Raw genomic sequence first — 16,480 nt, 5'->3', positions numbered from 1 at the left:
TAGTACGGAAGTATCAGATACTTATTTGTTTACATAAGATAAATTTACAAATTTCCTCTCTCTCAAGACGTTTCTGCTTGTGCAGGTCTTTCACAGGGCCTCTTCCAGGCTCCTCTTTTCTCCCACGATCTAGCACTTATCATCTCCCGCCATTACAGTCCTCTTCGGTTCCCACCATCCATCATCTGGTCCTTCCATCTTGTTCGCAGTCTTCCAATTAGTCTTCGGCCAGATTCTATCCATTCTAGGGCTCTCTTCGGAAGTCTTAGTTCAGTGTGACCAACCACTTAAACCTGTTACTCTCCACAGTTCATTTTAGGGGCTCCATCTCCATGTGCAGGGTGTTTCGTCCTTATCCTGTCCCTTCTCGTATTACCCAGGATGCCTTGCAGACAGTGTATCTGTGTTCCCCGTATTCCGCTCAGGCCTTTCTTTGTCCAAATCCAACATTCTGACCCACAGATCAAAATTAACAAATAATATGACTTGTAAATCGTGATCTTGTATTTTACAATTTCTAATTACGTCCGAGACACAATAACAAAATATGGAAGAGTTTTCTGTTTACTCAGAAGTTTCGTCCCTGATGTTTCCTTTCTTAGTTAATTTACTTCCTACATACCTGAAACCATTTACTTCTTTAATAATTTTCCATAGAAAATTGATCCTTATTTTTACTTTTCATTTTCATTATTTCACTTTTTGTTAAGCTTATATCGATGCCTGCTTCCTCAATTACTCTCTGTTAGGTATTTATTTGTTCTTCCAATTTCTGCCCATTTTCTTCCCAAATCATGACATGATCTGCACAGGCTACGATTTTCATATCATCTGCTTTTGACCCTTGCTGAACTTTCATTATGAAGTTGTCCACGACTATATTAAGATGCGCTCGTGAGAGCACACTTGTAAGTAGGCTGTTTAGGTTTTTATATTGGTAACGCCACGTAGCGCTCGGTATGAAAATCACTGGCTGTGTTGTGTTGCAAGTAGGCTGTTTATGTTTTCTTATCGGCAACGTTACGTAGCGCTCGGTATGAAAATCACTGGCTGTGCTGTGTGCAGTCTGTGGCTAGTTTGCATTGTTGTCTGCCATTGTAGTGTTGGGCAGCGGCAGCTGGATGTGAACAGCGCGTAGCGTTGCGCAGTTGGAGGTGAGCCGCCAGCAGTGGTGGATGTGGGGAGAGAAATGGCTGAGATTTGAAATTTGTAAGACTGGATGGCATATATATTATGATTATTAAGGTAAATACATTGTTTGTTCTCTATTAAAATCTTTCATTTGCTAACTATGCCTATCAGTAGTTAGTGCCTTCAGTAGTTTGAATCTTTTATTTAGCTGGCAGTAGGGGCGTTCGCTGTATTGCAGTAGTTCGAGTAACGAAGATTTTTGGTGAGGTAAGTGATTTGTGAAAGGTGCAGCTTAATTTTAGTCAGGGCCATTCCTTTGTAGGGATTTCTGATAGTCAGATTGCGTTGCGCTAAAAATATTGTGTGTCAGTCTTGTATAAATGTTCAAAGGGGACGTTTCAGTGTGCAGTCTGTGGCTGTTCCGTATTTCTATGTCCCTCTTCCCGTGTTGGAGCGCGAGTCTCCTCTGAAATATGTAATTCTTGTATTACCTGCGTCAACTGATCTTGTACTTCCCGGATTTCTCTTTTGTACTGTGTATTGCTTTGATTTTGATTTTGTTTGAATTTTCTAATTTGTTCACACGCTTCTGTGTCAGTGAAGGCTACGGGTCTTGTGTCATTCAGATCATCATCTACCTTTGTAGATAAGTTAGTGAACTGATCCGAAGGTTCGGCTACTTTCTCCGATAGTGAACTGATTTCAGTGTGTTTTTCTGAACCAAGTTTCAGAGTGTCCATTTGTGTTGAAATCGTATCTACTGTGTCCTTTTAAGTTTTACTGAGTTTTTGCAAGTTGCGTAACCGAATCGGTAGATGCAACTGACTCAATTTTGGCTTGCAAGGTGTCGTGATTTTCATGAACAATAGTTTGCAGTTCTTTTATGGCTGCTTCGTGATTCTGTAATGCATTTTCATGACGCGAAAAAATAGGTTGGAAATGCTCACAAATTTGTGTTCTTACGTCATTACAGACTTTTTGACATTTCGATTCGATTTTAAGTAACTCGGAAGTTAAACCTCCACGTGTTTGTTCAAGTGTTTGTTCCATTGAGTCTAACTTTTGAAGCTGTTGCTGTGTTTGTCTCTGATTTTGTTCCATTGTGTCTAACTTTTGCTGTGTTTGTCTCTGATTTAGTTTCATTTGCTGCATTAATTGCAATAATAATGTATTACTGTCTGGCATCTGTTTCTCTATGCTTTTTGGCAGTGCATTTTCACCGGCAACATTCACATTTTGACAAGCAGAAAATGTGTATTGAGTTATTTGAGAAAACGGTGAGGACCCAAAACCTGAATGTGCAGTATTTGCAAAATTGTGTCCTGTCATTCCCGATTCCTGAGGCGAGCTGTTGCCGACCGATCGATCGATAATGCTTCCCTGTTCACTAATTGTTTCACTGTCTACACCATTATTTGCCGCCCGCTCCATTTCCCTATGCACAATTACCAAATTACTTTGTTGAACATTAATTAATTCATTACACGGTGTCGCTAACACACTGCTTCCGTCTTCACTGTCATTTCTCAGTTTACTTTGGAGCCTAGTATTACGTTTTTCACACGCCATTATTGTCACAATATTTCACACGATAACACAGAGAAGCACAATTTGAAGAGCAAAACTAAGAAAACACATTAACATACTACTGCAAATAATATCTAGTTAATCGCAAGCGCAGCTGCGAAATACTTGGTGCAAATCTACATGCATGCCACAACTGTTTAACTGTACAACAATGAAAGACTGCAGCTACAAAGGAGATTCTCTCTACAATTACGCGCTAGCAATAAACAAAAGCTACACTAATTACACAAACTACAAGAAAAAATCAGAAGATTCCAGTGAGGTATCCTCGGCCAAGGGTCGACAGGTGAAACGTCCCCTTAGAAAAATTAGTGAATTACTATGCTGGTAAACCCCTTACGTTATTTGCTTTTCAAACAGCTGAGCAGAACTGAACGTACTCAGACATTTCTCTCTTTACTTATTCTGATGATCACTAAATTGACACAAAATATTTTTAGCGCAACGCAATCTGACTTTGAATAATCCCTACAAAAGACTGGCCCTGACTAACATTAAACTATACCTTTCACAAATCACTTACCTCACAAAAATCTTCGTTACTCTAAATACTGCAATACAGCGAGCGCCACTACTGCCAGCTAAATAAAAGATTCAAACTACTGAAGGCACTAACTACTGATAGGCATAGTTAGCAAATGAAAGGTTTTGATAGAGAACAAACAATGTATTTACCTTAATAGTGTTCAAAGGTCATAATATATAGCAGTTCATGACATCCAGTCTTACAAATTTACTGTCTCTGATGGACACACGTCCAGATCATCCGCTCTCAAAACTCCGCCATCTCTCTCCCCACATCCACCACTGCTGGCGGCTCACCTCCAACTGCACAACGCTACGCGCTGTTCACATCCAGCTGCCCAACACTACAATACCAAACAACAATGCAAACCAGCCACAGACTGCACACAGCACAGCCAGTGATTTTCATACCCAGCCTACTTACACACTTCCATTCCGAACCCCTCTGTCCGCCATAGATCATTCGGATTTTCTGCAGTCTATTATAACGCAGTTCAGGCATTTTCTGTACATGCTTCTGATTATCAGCTGCAGATAACAGGTCTGACACTTTTATATACGTTGTATAAACGTTTCTGTGGAAGACATATCACGATGCATGTAAAGCCCTCTAGTGATTAAGTTCTTACGATCGCTGCGCTCCTACGTAACATCCTGGCGGCCGACCCAACAGAGGCCACTGATAATTGCTCTGTCTTTTCTTCAGTTGTCATATAGTCATTTTATCTTTCATAGGTAATTTATAGATTGACCACAAATTCAACATAAAAGTGTCAGACCTGTTATCTTTATATATTTCCTTTTAATAATTTTATATGGGTAACTGTATTTGTCTTTTACTGTATCACAATTGATTTCTATAATAGTTATCAATGTTTAAAAGTCTGCTACATGTATTTTACCTGATGTGTTTTTATCAGATTATGTTTCTTACGTAAATGATCACTACATCTAAGCCCACAGTAGCGACATCCTATGTAGGATGTAGGCAAACATATTTCTGGTAGCTACTGTACTTCAAAACCCAGTTGCAAAAATGACTGTGTGGACGATGTGGCCTATTCTGCACCTTATTTTAGATCTATGTGACGATGCTGTGCTGATTATATGTATATGTTTTGACGACGCCATTACGGCCTTATCACATTAGGACATGGTGTAGAACAGGTACGATTTACCGTATTATATCTGTGCATTTCCCTGTTTGTATTATAGTATACTGTGATACGTAATGGTGTATTGTGTTGAAAGACGCACTGCCCACTACGTGTATATATTTTTATATTGTAGATCTGAAGATGGTCATTACTGACTGAAACCGGTAATCGTCAAAGGAATTGATATTGTGATCAAAGACTGGAATAAAAAACATTTGACAGTATTGGATCACTGTTCATATTCGCAGCTGGTGTTATTTCTTTCGTTCCCCTCTATTTTATCATGTGTACTTGTATCATCCTGCCCTTCATACAGTTTTTGAAAGTATGATTCCCATACTTCCAAGAATTCTTCCTCCTCCCACACGGTTTTCCTTCGATGTTTATGACTTTGAAATATTTCCTTTTGCTTTCTTCTGTTAACTAAAAGGCGGTACAATATCTTCTTGACATCCTTAAAATTCTATTCTATTTCTTTTGTGAGTTTTGGCAAGACATCTACTTAGCCATCCCTTGCTGCTCTGCTTAGTCGTATCCATTTCTCTCTGTTACGCTCCGTTCTGTTTTTGAACCATTCTTTGCATGTGTTACTCTTCTTCTTCTTGACAGCTTCTGCAATTCTCTCATTCCACCATGAAGTAAGTCTGTGTCTGAATTTTGTTGATTTACTTCTTCCATTCTTCCTCTAAATCCTTTCTCTTCTCTTAATCTTGTCCCTATATAACTCTTGGGTTTCTCTACCTTTCCCGTTTCCAGCACTTTATTTTTGCCTGTCTTTTTGTCCCTGTGTAACTCTTCTGAATGCCTTCATTATCCCTACCAATAGGCTATGGTCTCCATTGAGATTAATTCTTGGTATCAGTTTCACTCCTGTGAGGCATCTTCTGATTCCTTCATTTATGATTATATATCTATTATGGATAAATGTATCTGGTAAACTTGTGATTGTCTCTTTTCTTATACCATCAGTTACTAATTATTCATTTATACCTCATTATCGTAATAACTCACCTTCCTCATTTCCGCGATCTTCTCCGTGGCTTCCTACGTTTGATATCCTCTGCAATCATTCGCAGCTGTACCACTGAAGTCACCTATAATACAGTCTTGTTAGATGTCACAGCATCTTCCAGTTTAGTGATAAACTCTTCTTTCGCATGTTTCACATTCTATTTGAGGAGCATAGACCTGGACTACATCAAGAATATTTCCTCCCATTATTATCTTCAGTTTAATTATCCTGTCACATTTTCCACATTCATTACTTCGTTCGCAAGTTCTTTGATTACTATTACTGCAACACCATTTCTTCCTCTGTCTCTTCGTGGCCACCGCATTTTGCATCCTTTTGCCAGCAGCTCACTAACAGTCCCTTTCCGGCGATGCACAGAAGAAGTGGGACTATTGATATTGTTTCCTTAGAAAAGGATGCAGGAAGCCACGATATCGCATGGATCATGAGAGAAAGAAATGTTCCAATAATGGGACCATGCGTTTATGAAAATGAGAACAGAGAGCTGAGATTCGCAATGAAAAAGAACAGCATTTACTACCACCTGGCCGTGTTCGAGGCGGGAATGTTTAAAATAAATCTGAAATACTTAGCTTTGGTTGCAGGATGTGTTGGTGGAGGGACTGATTAATTAAGAAGACAATAATAATCTTAGTTCTCACTTTATTGCGCGGCGCAGAAACATACAGTCGTTTCGTCACAGCAGGTGCCGTGTGCTAACTTCGCAACAATTTACAAGACGACAGACCACGGCCTCAGCCAACGAGATATTTATACTTTCTGTTCAGTTAGCTCACATGCTTTCACTCTCATAAAATTAATCACATTTGCTTTTATTACTTCGAAATATTCTTTTTGCGTAATTTATCGTATCAGCAAAAAAAAAAAATCTGACGCTTTGGTATCGGGAAGTTTACGTGGGAAAAGTTTAGAGATAGCGAAGCAGTTCTCACGCTAATCCGCGATGGCTGCCTAATGGCCGTTGCAGTCGGATAAACAAGCGATATGGCGGCCTGCACTGCACAGCGATATCGCGTAATGAACGCGGGTCTTATCTGGAACGGTGTCATTAAGGTGTGTCCGTGTTTAAAAGCTGTACATATCGATGTAGAAGTGTAAACAACACGTGGGAGAGATGTTTATAGTGACGCCACGTACAAAAGGAGGCAACAGAACTCTCAGACACGCGTTTCTGCCCTGCCGGTGGCCCAACGAAGGTCCTTACATTAACGCTGAAACTGTTATTATGAAGCTTGGAAGAACCACCCCCACACACTCCACCCCCCCCCCCCCCCCACACACACACACACACAAAGTTGTAACAAACCCGCAGTTTAGCCAGTGAGTACGTAGAGGATAGTGTAAGAGATGTTAAGTATGACTGACCGTGCTTTTCCATACACGTTTTGCGGAGACTGAGGCAATCCGTCCTTGGACTATCTTAGAGCGCCGTCTTGTACTCCTAGGATTCTTTCTGCCTGTTTTGCCGAGAAGCTCTCAAAGTTTATGTCAGTCGCAAAAGCAGTATCAGCGCCATCGGCTTCTCAGTAAAGTGCAATTCTAATTTCTGTGATTCTGTGATAAAGTTGTATAGTGTCCCTTTCCATATATTTGACATGAACAATATAAATAACGACAAAAGAACTATACATGCGTTATGTTGTGTGAACTTTAATGCCTAATTGTGATACGGACAAAGTGACGAAATAACTTTAAAGACAATTTATCGATTCTGATAATAGAAAAACAGACATTATTCTCTGTGATATAAGATCATATGTGTAAACTAAAGAACTGAGCACTGTTATCTTTGTTATATTATAAAAGGACTGGAAGACAATGAACTTAGTCGTTTCGTGATGTTTTCTTGTGTCTTAGCTATTGTTTGAGTACAGAAGGTACGATTGTATTGCGACAGCTTTTGTCTTGCTCTCGTTTAATTACTAGAACATAATTTATGTGTAAAAGAGTTACGAAAATATAATAAGCTAATCTGGAGTGCAGAGGAATCATTTAAGGAACCCACGCCAGATTTGTTACAACGCCAGAGTTTGTGTAGCATTTTTTGCACCTGCTGCGGAGCTAGCTGCGGTCATCTTTCACTGAGGAAGTTGGCCGCCATTACGCGGCGCACTTAAACTTGTTATTTCCACAGGAAATACGACGAAGCCGGAGCAGAAGAACTTATTTAAAATACTATCAAAATTAATTAGCATCAAATCACAAGATTTATTTTATCATAAAGTGACTATTTTCAGTGATACAATTTATTATAGGTCAGGTGCCTCTCTGCATAAATTTTACTACACTAACGCATCTGATATTATTTGTAGGGAGCCTGGCGCTCATTTTCAATCAGAATTTAAAGTTTAATTTAGCAACTAACAAATATAATATTGCTTATTTGTAATCGTTTGTTGTGAGGTTTTATGAAAGATAGCTTTACGAAATTAATAGAATCCTCATATAATTTATAGCAGAAAGAGACATTACAGTGGGAAGCTATATTATTCGGGATAACGTTAAAATTGGTTACTATTATGATGTACTTATTTAGTAAACACAAGCTGATTGTGATTTAACTGAAAATTAATAATTTCCTGAGAGCATGGTCTTAGAACAGAGCTATGTAGATCGGGAGCGGCGGCTGTGGAGCGCAGCCTGTACCTCGTACACACACTCGTGATACTTCGCAGCCGTCCGTACATTTTCGTTAGCTTCAACATTATTCATTTATTTATTAAGATGATCGATCTCTGGCGTAGTAATACTGTTGTAATAAAATACTTACTATCCGTAACCGTCTCCCAATACCTTGGAGGAATCTACTGTTATTAGCAAATATTTATGAAGCCTTTCTTGCTTCGCTCCAGAACCACTGTGCTCTCCTTACTCTCGTAAAGGCTGTTCTCGTGTCCAGCCACAGCGCCTCACACCACCGCCGTTCACCCGCAACGCCATCCGTTCCACGGGCTCCTTCAGCCGGCGTGGGCACTGAAATCTTACTCCCGAGTGTGTGCGGTCTGCGTTCAGACTGCTGGATGGTACCTGCAGACGCGAAACGTAATACTGGAAAATAAAGAAATCAAATGTGGCTCGAACAGAAGGGGTACCTCAGAACTCTGACTTCGTAATGTGGGCTGTGGAAGGCAATAACACGCTGATACCGCATAACACCGCATGTATACGGCGGGGCAGGGAGTCCAAATGTCTGTTCAGGTACACCGCACCCGGCTGAAGCCACTGACTGATGGCTGGTTCCTGCAGACCTACCAAACTGCGGGTACGGTTAGTGCTACACCTCTTCCGCCATTCCTTATAGTCCCAGACATTTTCTATGAAATTGAGAGAAGCTAACTTCGCGGGCGAGTGCAGTTGCGACAGCGTACTCATGTGTTGATCGAGACAGGAACGCATGCGTGCCGCCCTGTGAATGCCACTGTAGCCACGATGGACGGCTGGACTGGGTGTCGACAGTGGAAACAGACACACACACACACACACACACACACACACACACACACACACACACACATCACACACACACACCGTGAGCCTACGAAGAAAGGGCAACACTTGGTCACCGAGGATGTTGAAACTAACACCCTGGTCTCTGTAGGCAGTAACCTGGCCGAGCAGACCCCGAGTCGTAGAGCGGAACTGACCCTCAACCCCCCCCACCCTTCCCTCCTCCCCAAACGTGTGATAAGCTCTTGTGGCCTCAGGCACCCGTGCACTCGACACGTCACATCGTTTGAAGGAAAGAGGCGAGCGCTCGATTGGTCGGACCACACTACACAGCGACTCCTCCCCCTCCCCCTCCCCCCACCTGTCAGATACTCTCAGCTTTCTGTGTCGTTTAGCCCACTAAAGTGCAGTTTTGTATGCCGCTGTGAGAAATGCAGTCGCAGTATTTCTTTTTGCGACGAGTGTTTCTACGCCGTGTTACGTGACTGCAAGTGGTACAGCATTCCGTGTAGACACGCTGGACAGTCCTCGTTAATACTCAAAGAAATCAGGCAACTTGATCTACAGTGTCGTCACGGACACGTCCAAAGAATACACGGGGTACATCTTCAGGTTTCCGAGGCAAGGCGTTGTCATCTTGGAAAACCGGGTTTTCTGTCGCTAATCCGCGTCGTACTTGCACGATATTTCTATCGGGAAGCTCGGAGTCTCCATCAGCTGCTCCCTGAGGCTGAATCCAGAGTGGAGCGGGTTCCGTACTTACGCTTGCGTGGTGGGTACTGTAGCACTGCTGACAACAGCTGTATGTAGCACCAACGGCACACCAGGCCCAAACAGGCTTCCCAGTCAACTATAGCGGAACACCGATTGGAACTAATTCATTCGATGAATTAGGCCGCGCGGGATTAGCCGAGCGGTCTTAGGCGCTGCAGTCATGGACTGTGCGGCTGGTCCCGAACATTTGATGAATTAGGATGATGTCAAGATAACGTTATTAAAAAAATCCATCGAAATAAAGGGCACACAGAATCTCATCATCCGATACACGGGATCTCAGCTTAGATCCGCCTGAAATCCACCTCTCCGTCTCCTGAAGATCCAATGGAGGCAACACCCAATGGCAAATAACTTTGGAAATGGTGGCAGAGTAAATGACCCGGCAGAACCAGCAAAGGGCACGAAGACGGTTGTACTCCATGGGAGCAAATCAAGTATCTGAGGAGCGTCATTTCGAGAACGAACGGCAGACAATGTCGGCAGCCAGAAAATAACGCGACAGCCGGCCCCCACCATAAACATAAATATGCACAGGACCCGTTCCACGCAGCTGTGGCTTGGTCGTTATGGCGAATTACCGGAGCTGTCCCCCCCAAATGTAGTACAAACAAATTCTGAACAGGGAGACATATCACCCGTCTTTTTCCCACTTGCTAACGAAACAGTGAAATAAACAGAGTCGCAACAGAACAAATTAGTTACAAGCAGTGTGTGACTAGCGTAGTGAAACACTGAAACAGCTCGCCTCCCTCCAGAAAAAAACCGCTGGAGTCAGCCTCGGGGAGCACGAAGATTGCGAGTTACGAGATTGAAATATCGTGTAGGTGCGACGCGGATTACCGGCAGGAAACCCGATTTTCCCAGATGACTGTGCTGGGTGTTAAAAAAAAGCGTCGAATATTTTGCGAGGTGATGAAAAAAGAAACATATTCCAATAAACATGGGTCCAGAAACGCATACTTTCAGAGATCTGTAGACTTGCGCACAGTGGCTGAAGTCTGGTTGCGAACGTGTCCGCCTCGGTGACAGACGAGGTAAACATCGCGGAAACAAATACTGTGTGGGTTGGTTCGGTGAACTGTGAACACGGTTGGTTCACTGCTGTACATTCTCTCTCTCTCTCTCTCTATCTCTCTCGGACGTACTCTACTGTACACGTGGCTCTGAGCAGCGATTAGTCTACAGGCAGCCGAGTTGTCGGCGTTGCGTTGTGCGTAGTGCGTAGGACGGTGCAGGAGCACCAGGCGCCGTCAGTGGGTCTGTGTGACTGTTGCCGGGCGCTTTTCACGGTACGAACCGTTCTATTACAACGTGTTTACACGAACCATCCTATTACAAGCTGTTTCCAACGAATTGAACCACTCGATTAGGGGTGTTTCTTGATAGGAACTATTCCATTACAAGATTTTTTGGACGCAGAACTACCCTGTTATGGTGTATTATTAGTGACAGGAGCTATCCTTTTACAAGGCGTTTCCGATTATAGGAACTACACACTGCTGTAAGGTATTATCGGTGGTAGGAGCTGTCCAGTTATCGGGTATTACTAGTGGCAGGAATTATCAGAACTATGACTATATCACCTGGGACCATTTGATATTATTCACATCTCTCTTCCCTAGCGTTTATCTCGTCCTATATGATGAGCTGTTTCTCACGATTTGTTAAATTTGTTTCATTACGCTCCTGTGCCTTAGTCACTAAAAACGAAACGATTATAGGATCGCTTTGTTCTCTCTCTCTCTCTCTCTCTCTCTCTCTCTCTCTCTCTCTCTCTCTCTGTGTGTGTGTCTCTCTCTCTGTGTCTCTCTCTCTCTGTATGTTTATATGTGTGTGTGTGTGTGTGTGTGTGTGTGTGTGTGTGTGTGTGTGTGTGTATCTGTGTGTCTAACCGACTGTCGAAACCATTATATTTGTTTTGTCATTTCTTATCAGACTTGAAATTAAAACGCTCTCAAAAGTCTTGGAATCCGTATCTTGCTAGTATCAATGTGAGCACGCAACAATCATCACTATCCATTCTCGGAAGGAGTGAAGTGTCTGTATATACAGATAATAAAGTTTGCTCGGAACCCTCAATGCGCCAGTCCTACTCGCACGTGGCCAATTTTTCTTTCTTCCCCGCATGGTTTTCCGGTCGCCGCAGCCGGTAGAAAACTTGTGCGACAGAAGAAGGGTGCGTCGTTCGTCTGTGGATCGTGTAAACTTTGTTGACGTATATGAACTGTTTCTGTATCGCCTACTCTGAGATGGTAATTAGAGACTATCCCAGAATTTGCAATAAATATGGAAAACCACCTAAAAACTGCACCCAGGGTGATCGGAGTACCAGACACAGGGCCGTTGTCCCTTTCACTGCTGCACACGTGTACATACGCTATCCGCTACAATGCAACAGGCTACATGCACTCATCAGCCAAAACATTACGACCACCGCTCACTGCTCACCGCGACGTCGGCATCTCCTGGTGGCGTTGGCCGACACGTGAGGCGCTAACAAAAGTACGTAACCGGAGCAGACACGGACGGGGGATCACCCTAGCCAAGATATGTGCTTCAGATGGCAAAATCCATTCAGATAAGCGACGTTCACGAAGCACGTATTATTATTACGCAGAGCCTGCGAACGAGTATCTCGAAAATGGCGGACCTGGCCGGATGTTCACGTGCTACTGTCGTGCGCATCTAAGGAAAGAGGTAGGACGAACTACCTCTAGGTGCTGAATGTTTGTACGTCCACGACTCTGCACAGAAGGTCGGGTTCGGAGGCTCGTCTGCTCTGTGAAGTAGGATAGACGGTGATCTGTGGCATCTCTGTCGAATGATGTATTTTGCGTTTACAGTCAGTGGACTTAGGTGTTGCGGTAACCAGTGTCGTTCCAAGACCTTGTGGTCAGTAATCCTTGTATCCCTCGTGATGCTCTCTATTTGCTGAGGATTACTCCTTGCCAAGAGGCCAAGTATGTTTCCGCAATCATCTACACTTCGAATGGGGTCCTGAACTAATTGTTCAAAATAATTTTCGGCGAAGGCATTTAGTACGATTTCGGATGACGCGTTATGTCCAAACGATGTAAATACGATTTTGCCGGACAGCTGGCGTCTTCTCGAAGCGTCTGCCAATTGAAGTTCTCTCTGGGGTCAAACAAGCCGGTGACCATTCGTGCTTCCCTTTTTTGTAGGAGTTCAATACCTCCTCTCAGGTATTCCACCGGGCCCGAAGCCTTGCTCACGTTTAGCGATTTCTGCCTTTGCTCAGCGTCACTGACAGGAATAACTATACACCATGCGATTAAGAGTCTCTGGATACCAATTAGATGACAGAGGACTTTAGCCATCCTTCCGCTCTACGACGGCTTCACCTCTGCTGGGGACACTGACTGGCCATTCTTCCTCAAGAGCCGGAACCACAGCAGGAAGTGATATTGGATGCTGGGATGTGGAACCAAGTCGACTTTCTAATTCACCCCTAAAGGTGTTCCGTTGGGTTCAGATGGTGACTGTGCCAGCTAGACTACTTGTAGAACTCTGGAACACACGAGCTGTTCCCTGTGGTGATTTCAGGCGATTATTTACAACCACCCACCGCAATGCTCCAACGTCCTTGTCTGCGAGCATCTGAGGTCCGCCTGCTTTGGTTTAACTGTCGCCGTTGCTTCGCGAAGAGACTCCAGAATCGCATCACTAAGAGCAGATGTGGACAGCTGCAGAGCGATTGACGTGTCACTGGTGGGTTCGTCACTCAGGTGACGCCCACTGACTAGTCCTGTGTCCTGTGTCCTGTGTCCTGTGGCCTGCCAGTGAGCCCTGCTGACCGCTGGCCGCTTCCGCTGCCGCTGCTGCTCTGCGGCGTCCCCCGCGTCCTTTTATACTGGCGGGCCCACCCCTGCTGACAGCTGGTGGTCAGCTCCGTTTTCACAGGGGTCTGCGAATACTCGTCGTCAGACAGCGTATTCCTACACTTTAGCAAGAGTCTGGTACTCGGCCACAGTTACATTTTATGTCTACTGCTTCAACACTTGTTGAAGGAGCTGGCTTAATAGTTTCATTCAATGGGGCTAATAGATATTGCTATATTATGTAGCATTATATATATGTATATTATATAACTAGTATTGCTACACGGAACTCACCTGTTTCATTTCTTCATAGGTGTTCCACAGGATATTCGGCTCATTTCGCAGTTTCCAAAATTCCAGGACGCTTGTCCAGTAGGGAGTGAACTGAACTGCAAGAAAGGCAATACGTTTTACCATAAACTTAATGATTTTTGTTTGTCTAAACGACAAACAGAAAGGATTTGGAAGACATAAATGAAGCCATCAGTAGTTCTGCAGTGAGGAGAGAGGCGTGTGTTAAACGGATCAGTGAACCTGGTGCCAGATGACGAAAGCCACATACGGCGTGCCAGTGTGTGCCTGAGTGGACGACCGGCAGCGAGTGTGGCGCTCGGCTCCGTTACCTCATGCGGAACCACCTGTTTTAACGAACAACGACGTTACAACAGCGGCAGCAGCGTGACACAGTACGTGGCGGTGCCCGCTGCAACTTGACGTGAACAAGACCGCTGCGGTTTCAGTCACTGTCGCGTCACGTCTCCTCCTGTCTTCTCTGATCAGTTAGTTTGTCTGATAAAACGAGAAGTGAAGGAAGAAGGAGAAGGGCTGTAATGGCAACAGGCCAAACAAACAGAGGTGTGTGGTCTACAGTTATACTTTCTGATCTCATATCAGTTGCTGTTGTAATAAAGTTTACTGCACCAAGAATTGATGACCCCCTGTTAAGTGTAATGAAAAAATAGGTAGCTCTACTGATGCACCTCCATCTGCGATAGCTCCTGCTAGTCGAGGGTCAACTGTTCACCCTGTACCGGCACCGTTATCTAGCATAGATGCCCTTCCTACACCTTTCCATTTTTAGTTGGCGACATTCAGGTTTTGGACTTTTTCTGCATGTAAACTCCGTGTTTCATATCCGTAGGTCGGTACTGGCAGTATGCACTGGCTGTAGACTTTCCAACTAAGCCACAGAGGCAATTTAGTTCTGAACACAGCATTCAGCTGGTCACACACTGTTTGTTTGTCCCCTGGCCAGCGCCGCTAGTGAGAAGGTGGACCACGACCGCTCGCTTCCCCGTATCGCAAGGCACGTGCTTAACGGCCAGCAAAGCGACTTGGTGACTTCCCGTGTTCCCACGTAATGCAGCGCCGCAGTAGAAGTGGGAAAAACGGACCGCTTAAAACCGAGAGCGGTGTTTCAGTTCTCAATAACCGACACTCTTCCCTACTTGTTTCCTGTTGGCTATAAGCAGCTCAATATGGATTAGCCATAGGAGCAGTGCTAAAAGTTTTCGTTTTTCATAAACTTTTTGACAAAAGGAGTAATTTTTATTCGTCAAATTTGAATTGGTTTGATATATTGCGTTCTTATGGAAAATGGGAAAAGCGACCAGTGCTATTTGAATAGCAATGGCGACAGAAACCAGCAACAAACACACAACGTGATCGGCATTGCATAGCTCAGACAATAACGTAGCCGTTGCCGTGCGTCGCGGCTTAAGGTAAGCGCGTGCGTGTAGTGTTCAGGGATTTCCCCCACCTGGTCTATACGGCAGTTCGTCGGACACCCGTTGTATTCGTGATTAAAATTCTTCTGGGTATTGTGCTGCGTCATCGCTAAAACCTAACAACAATAATAAACTAAAACCGACGTTTCGGCCGAATTGCAACGGCCTTCCTCAGGGCACGAGGAAGGCCGTTGCAATTCGGCCGAAACGTCGGTTTTAGTTTATTATTGTTGTTAGGTTTTAGCGATGACGCAGCACAATACCCAGAAGAATTTTGATCACTGTGACACCGGCCGCGGAAGACTACGTTCTTATACCCGTTGTATTGCTGAGTGGCACCAACCTTAGTCTGGAAATATTTTTCCGAAGTGACGAAGCAGTGAGGTGCAAAGTTTCATTTGCTTTAAAAAACTAAAGGTTCGTCAGCCATTTCCACGATATAATAAAAGAGGAAGGAAGCTATGGCAACAGTAATAAATAAAAAATTTAACAATAATTCATTTATAATATTTAGTAGAAACAGTAGCTCTTTTGCTGACTGTCTGCATAACATGCCTCTATCTCCATGAAGCCCCTGAAAGCGAACAAATTAACACGAAACACAGACTTCTTTAATCTGGGTTCTCGCCCATGGCACTGACTATTCGTATTGCTCAAACAGTGGTATGATACCCGATTAGAACATGATTTTCGAGCAGATTTTCAAAAATTATAATCAATAGGAGATTACTGATGATTTTGTTGTAGTGTTCAACCACTTATCACTTTTAGAGGAGAGCAGTGAACGGTAAGTGGAGTAATTTTTCTTTCATTTGCCTATTTAATTTAATATGTTCATTTATGTCTCTTTAAACTGTGGAAGTCAACTTTATTTCTGTCTTATTTCGATTTCTAACATTTTTACAGGAAATAATAGGAATAAAAAACCAAATCCTTTATTTCAGAAACAGCTTATTTCGAGCGATTTTGAAAGTGAGGTTGAATTGGCGTGGGAAAAAAGCCAATATAACAGAAAAGCAGTTGCTTCAGGGATAACCACCATCTCTACGCCGAAGCAGAGGACATAATTAGTTTGTTACATGTTCTATAAACTATTTGAACATTTCTTTTACCCAGGGGCTGGCCGCGGTTGCCTTGCGGTTCTAGGCGCTCCAGTCCGGAACCACGCGACTGCTACCGTCGCAGGTTCGAATCCTGTCTCGAGCATGGATGTGTGTGATGTCCTTAGGTTAGTTAGGTTTAAGTAGTTCTAAGTTC

General features: G+C 43.5%; 1 protein-coding gene across 5 annotated transcripts in view; it reads right to left on the bottom strand.

Annotated features, from left to right (window-relative positions):
* The window catches only part of LOC126106509 (luciferin sulfotransferase-like), a 128,036-nt gene that overhangs the window by 5,320 nt on the left and 106,236 nt on the right, over positions 1-16,480 (bottom strand). For 3 of the 5 annotated variants that reach the window (XM_049912834.1, XM_049912832.1, XM_049912831.1), the window contains exon 6: positions 13,791-13,885. The exons of the other annotated variants lie outside the window; for them this stretch is intronic. In XM_049912834.1, the coding sequence (XP_049768791.1) occupies positions 13,791-13,885 (95 nt within the window). The remainder of the gene's footprint in view (positions 1-13,790; positions 13,886-16,480) is intronic. 5 annotated transcript variants of the gene reach the window in all.

This window comes from Schistocerca cancellata, chromosome 10 (assembly GCF_023864275.1).
Source record: "Schistocerca cancellata isolate TAMUIC-IGC-003103 chromosome 10, iqSchCanc2.1, whole genome shotgun sequence".
Lineage (NCBI taxonomy): Eukaryota > Metazoa > Arthropoda > Insecta > Orthoptera > Acrididae > Schistocerca > Schistocerca cancellata.
The sequence above is the reverse complement of the archived record's forward strand: the minus strand, read 5'-3'. Positions and strand labels throughout refer to the sequence as shown.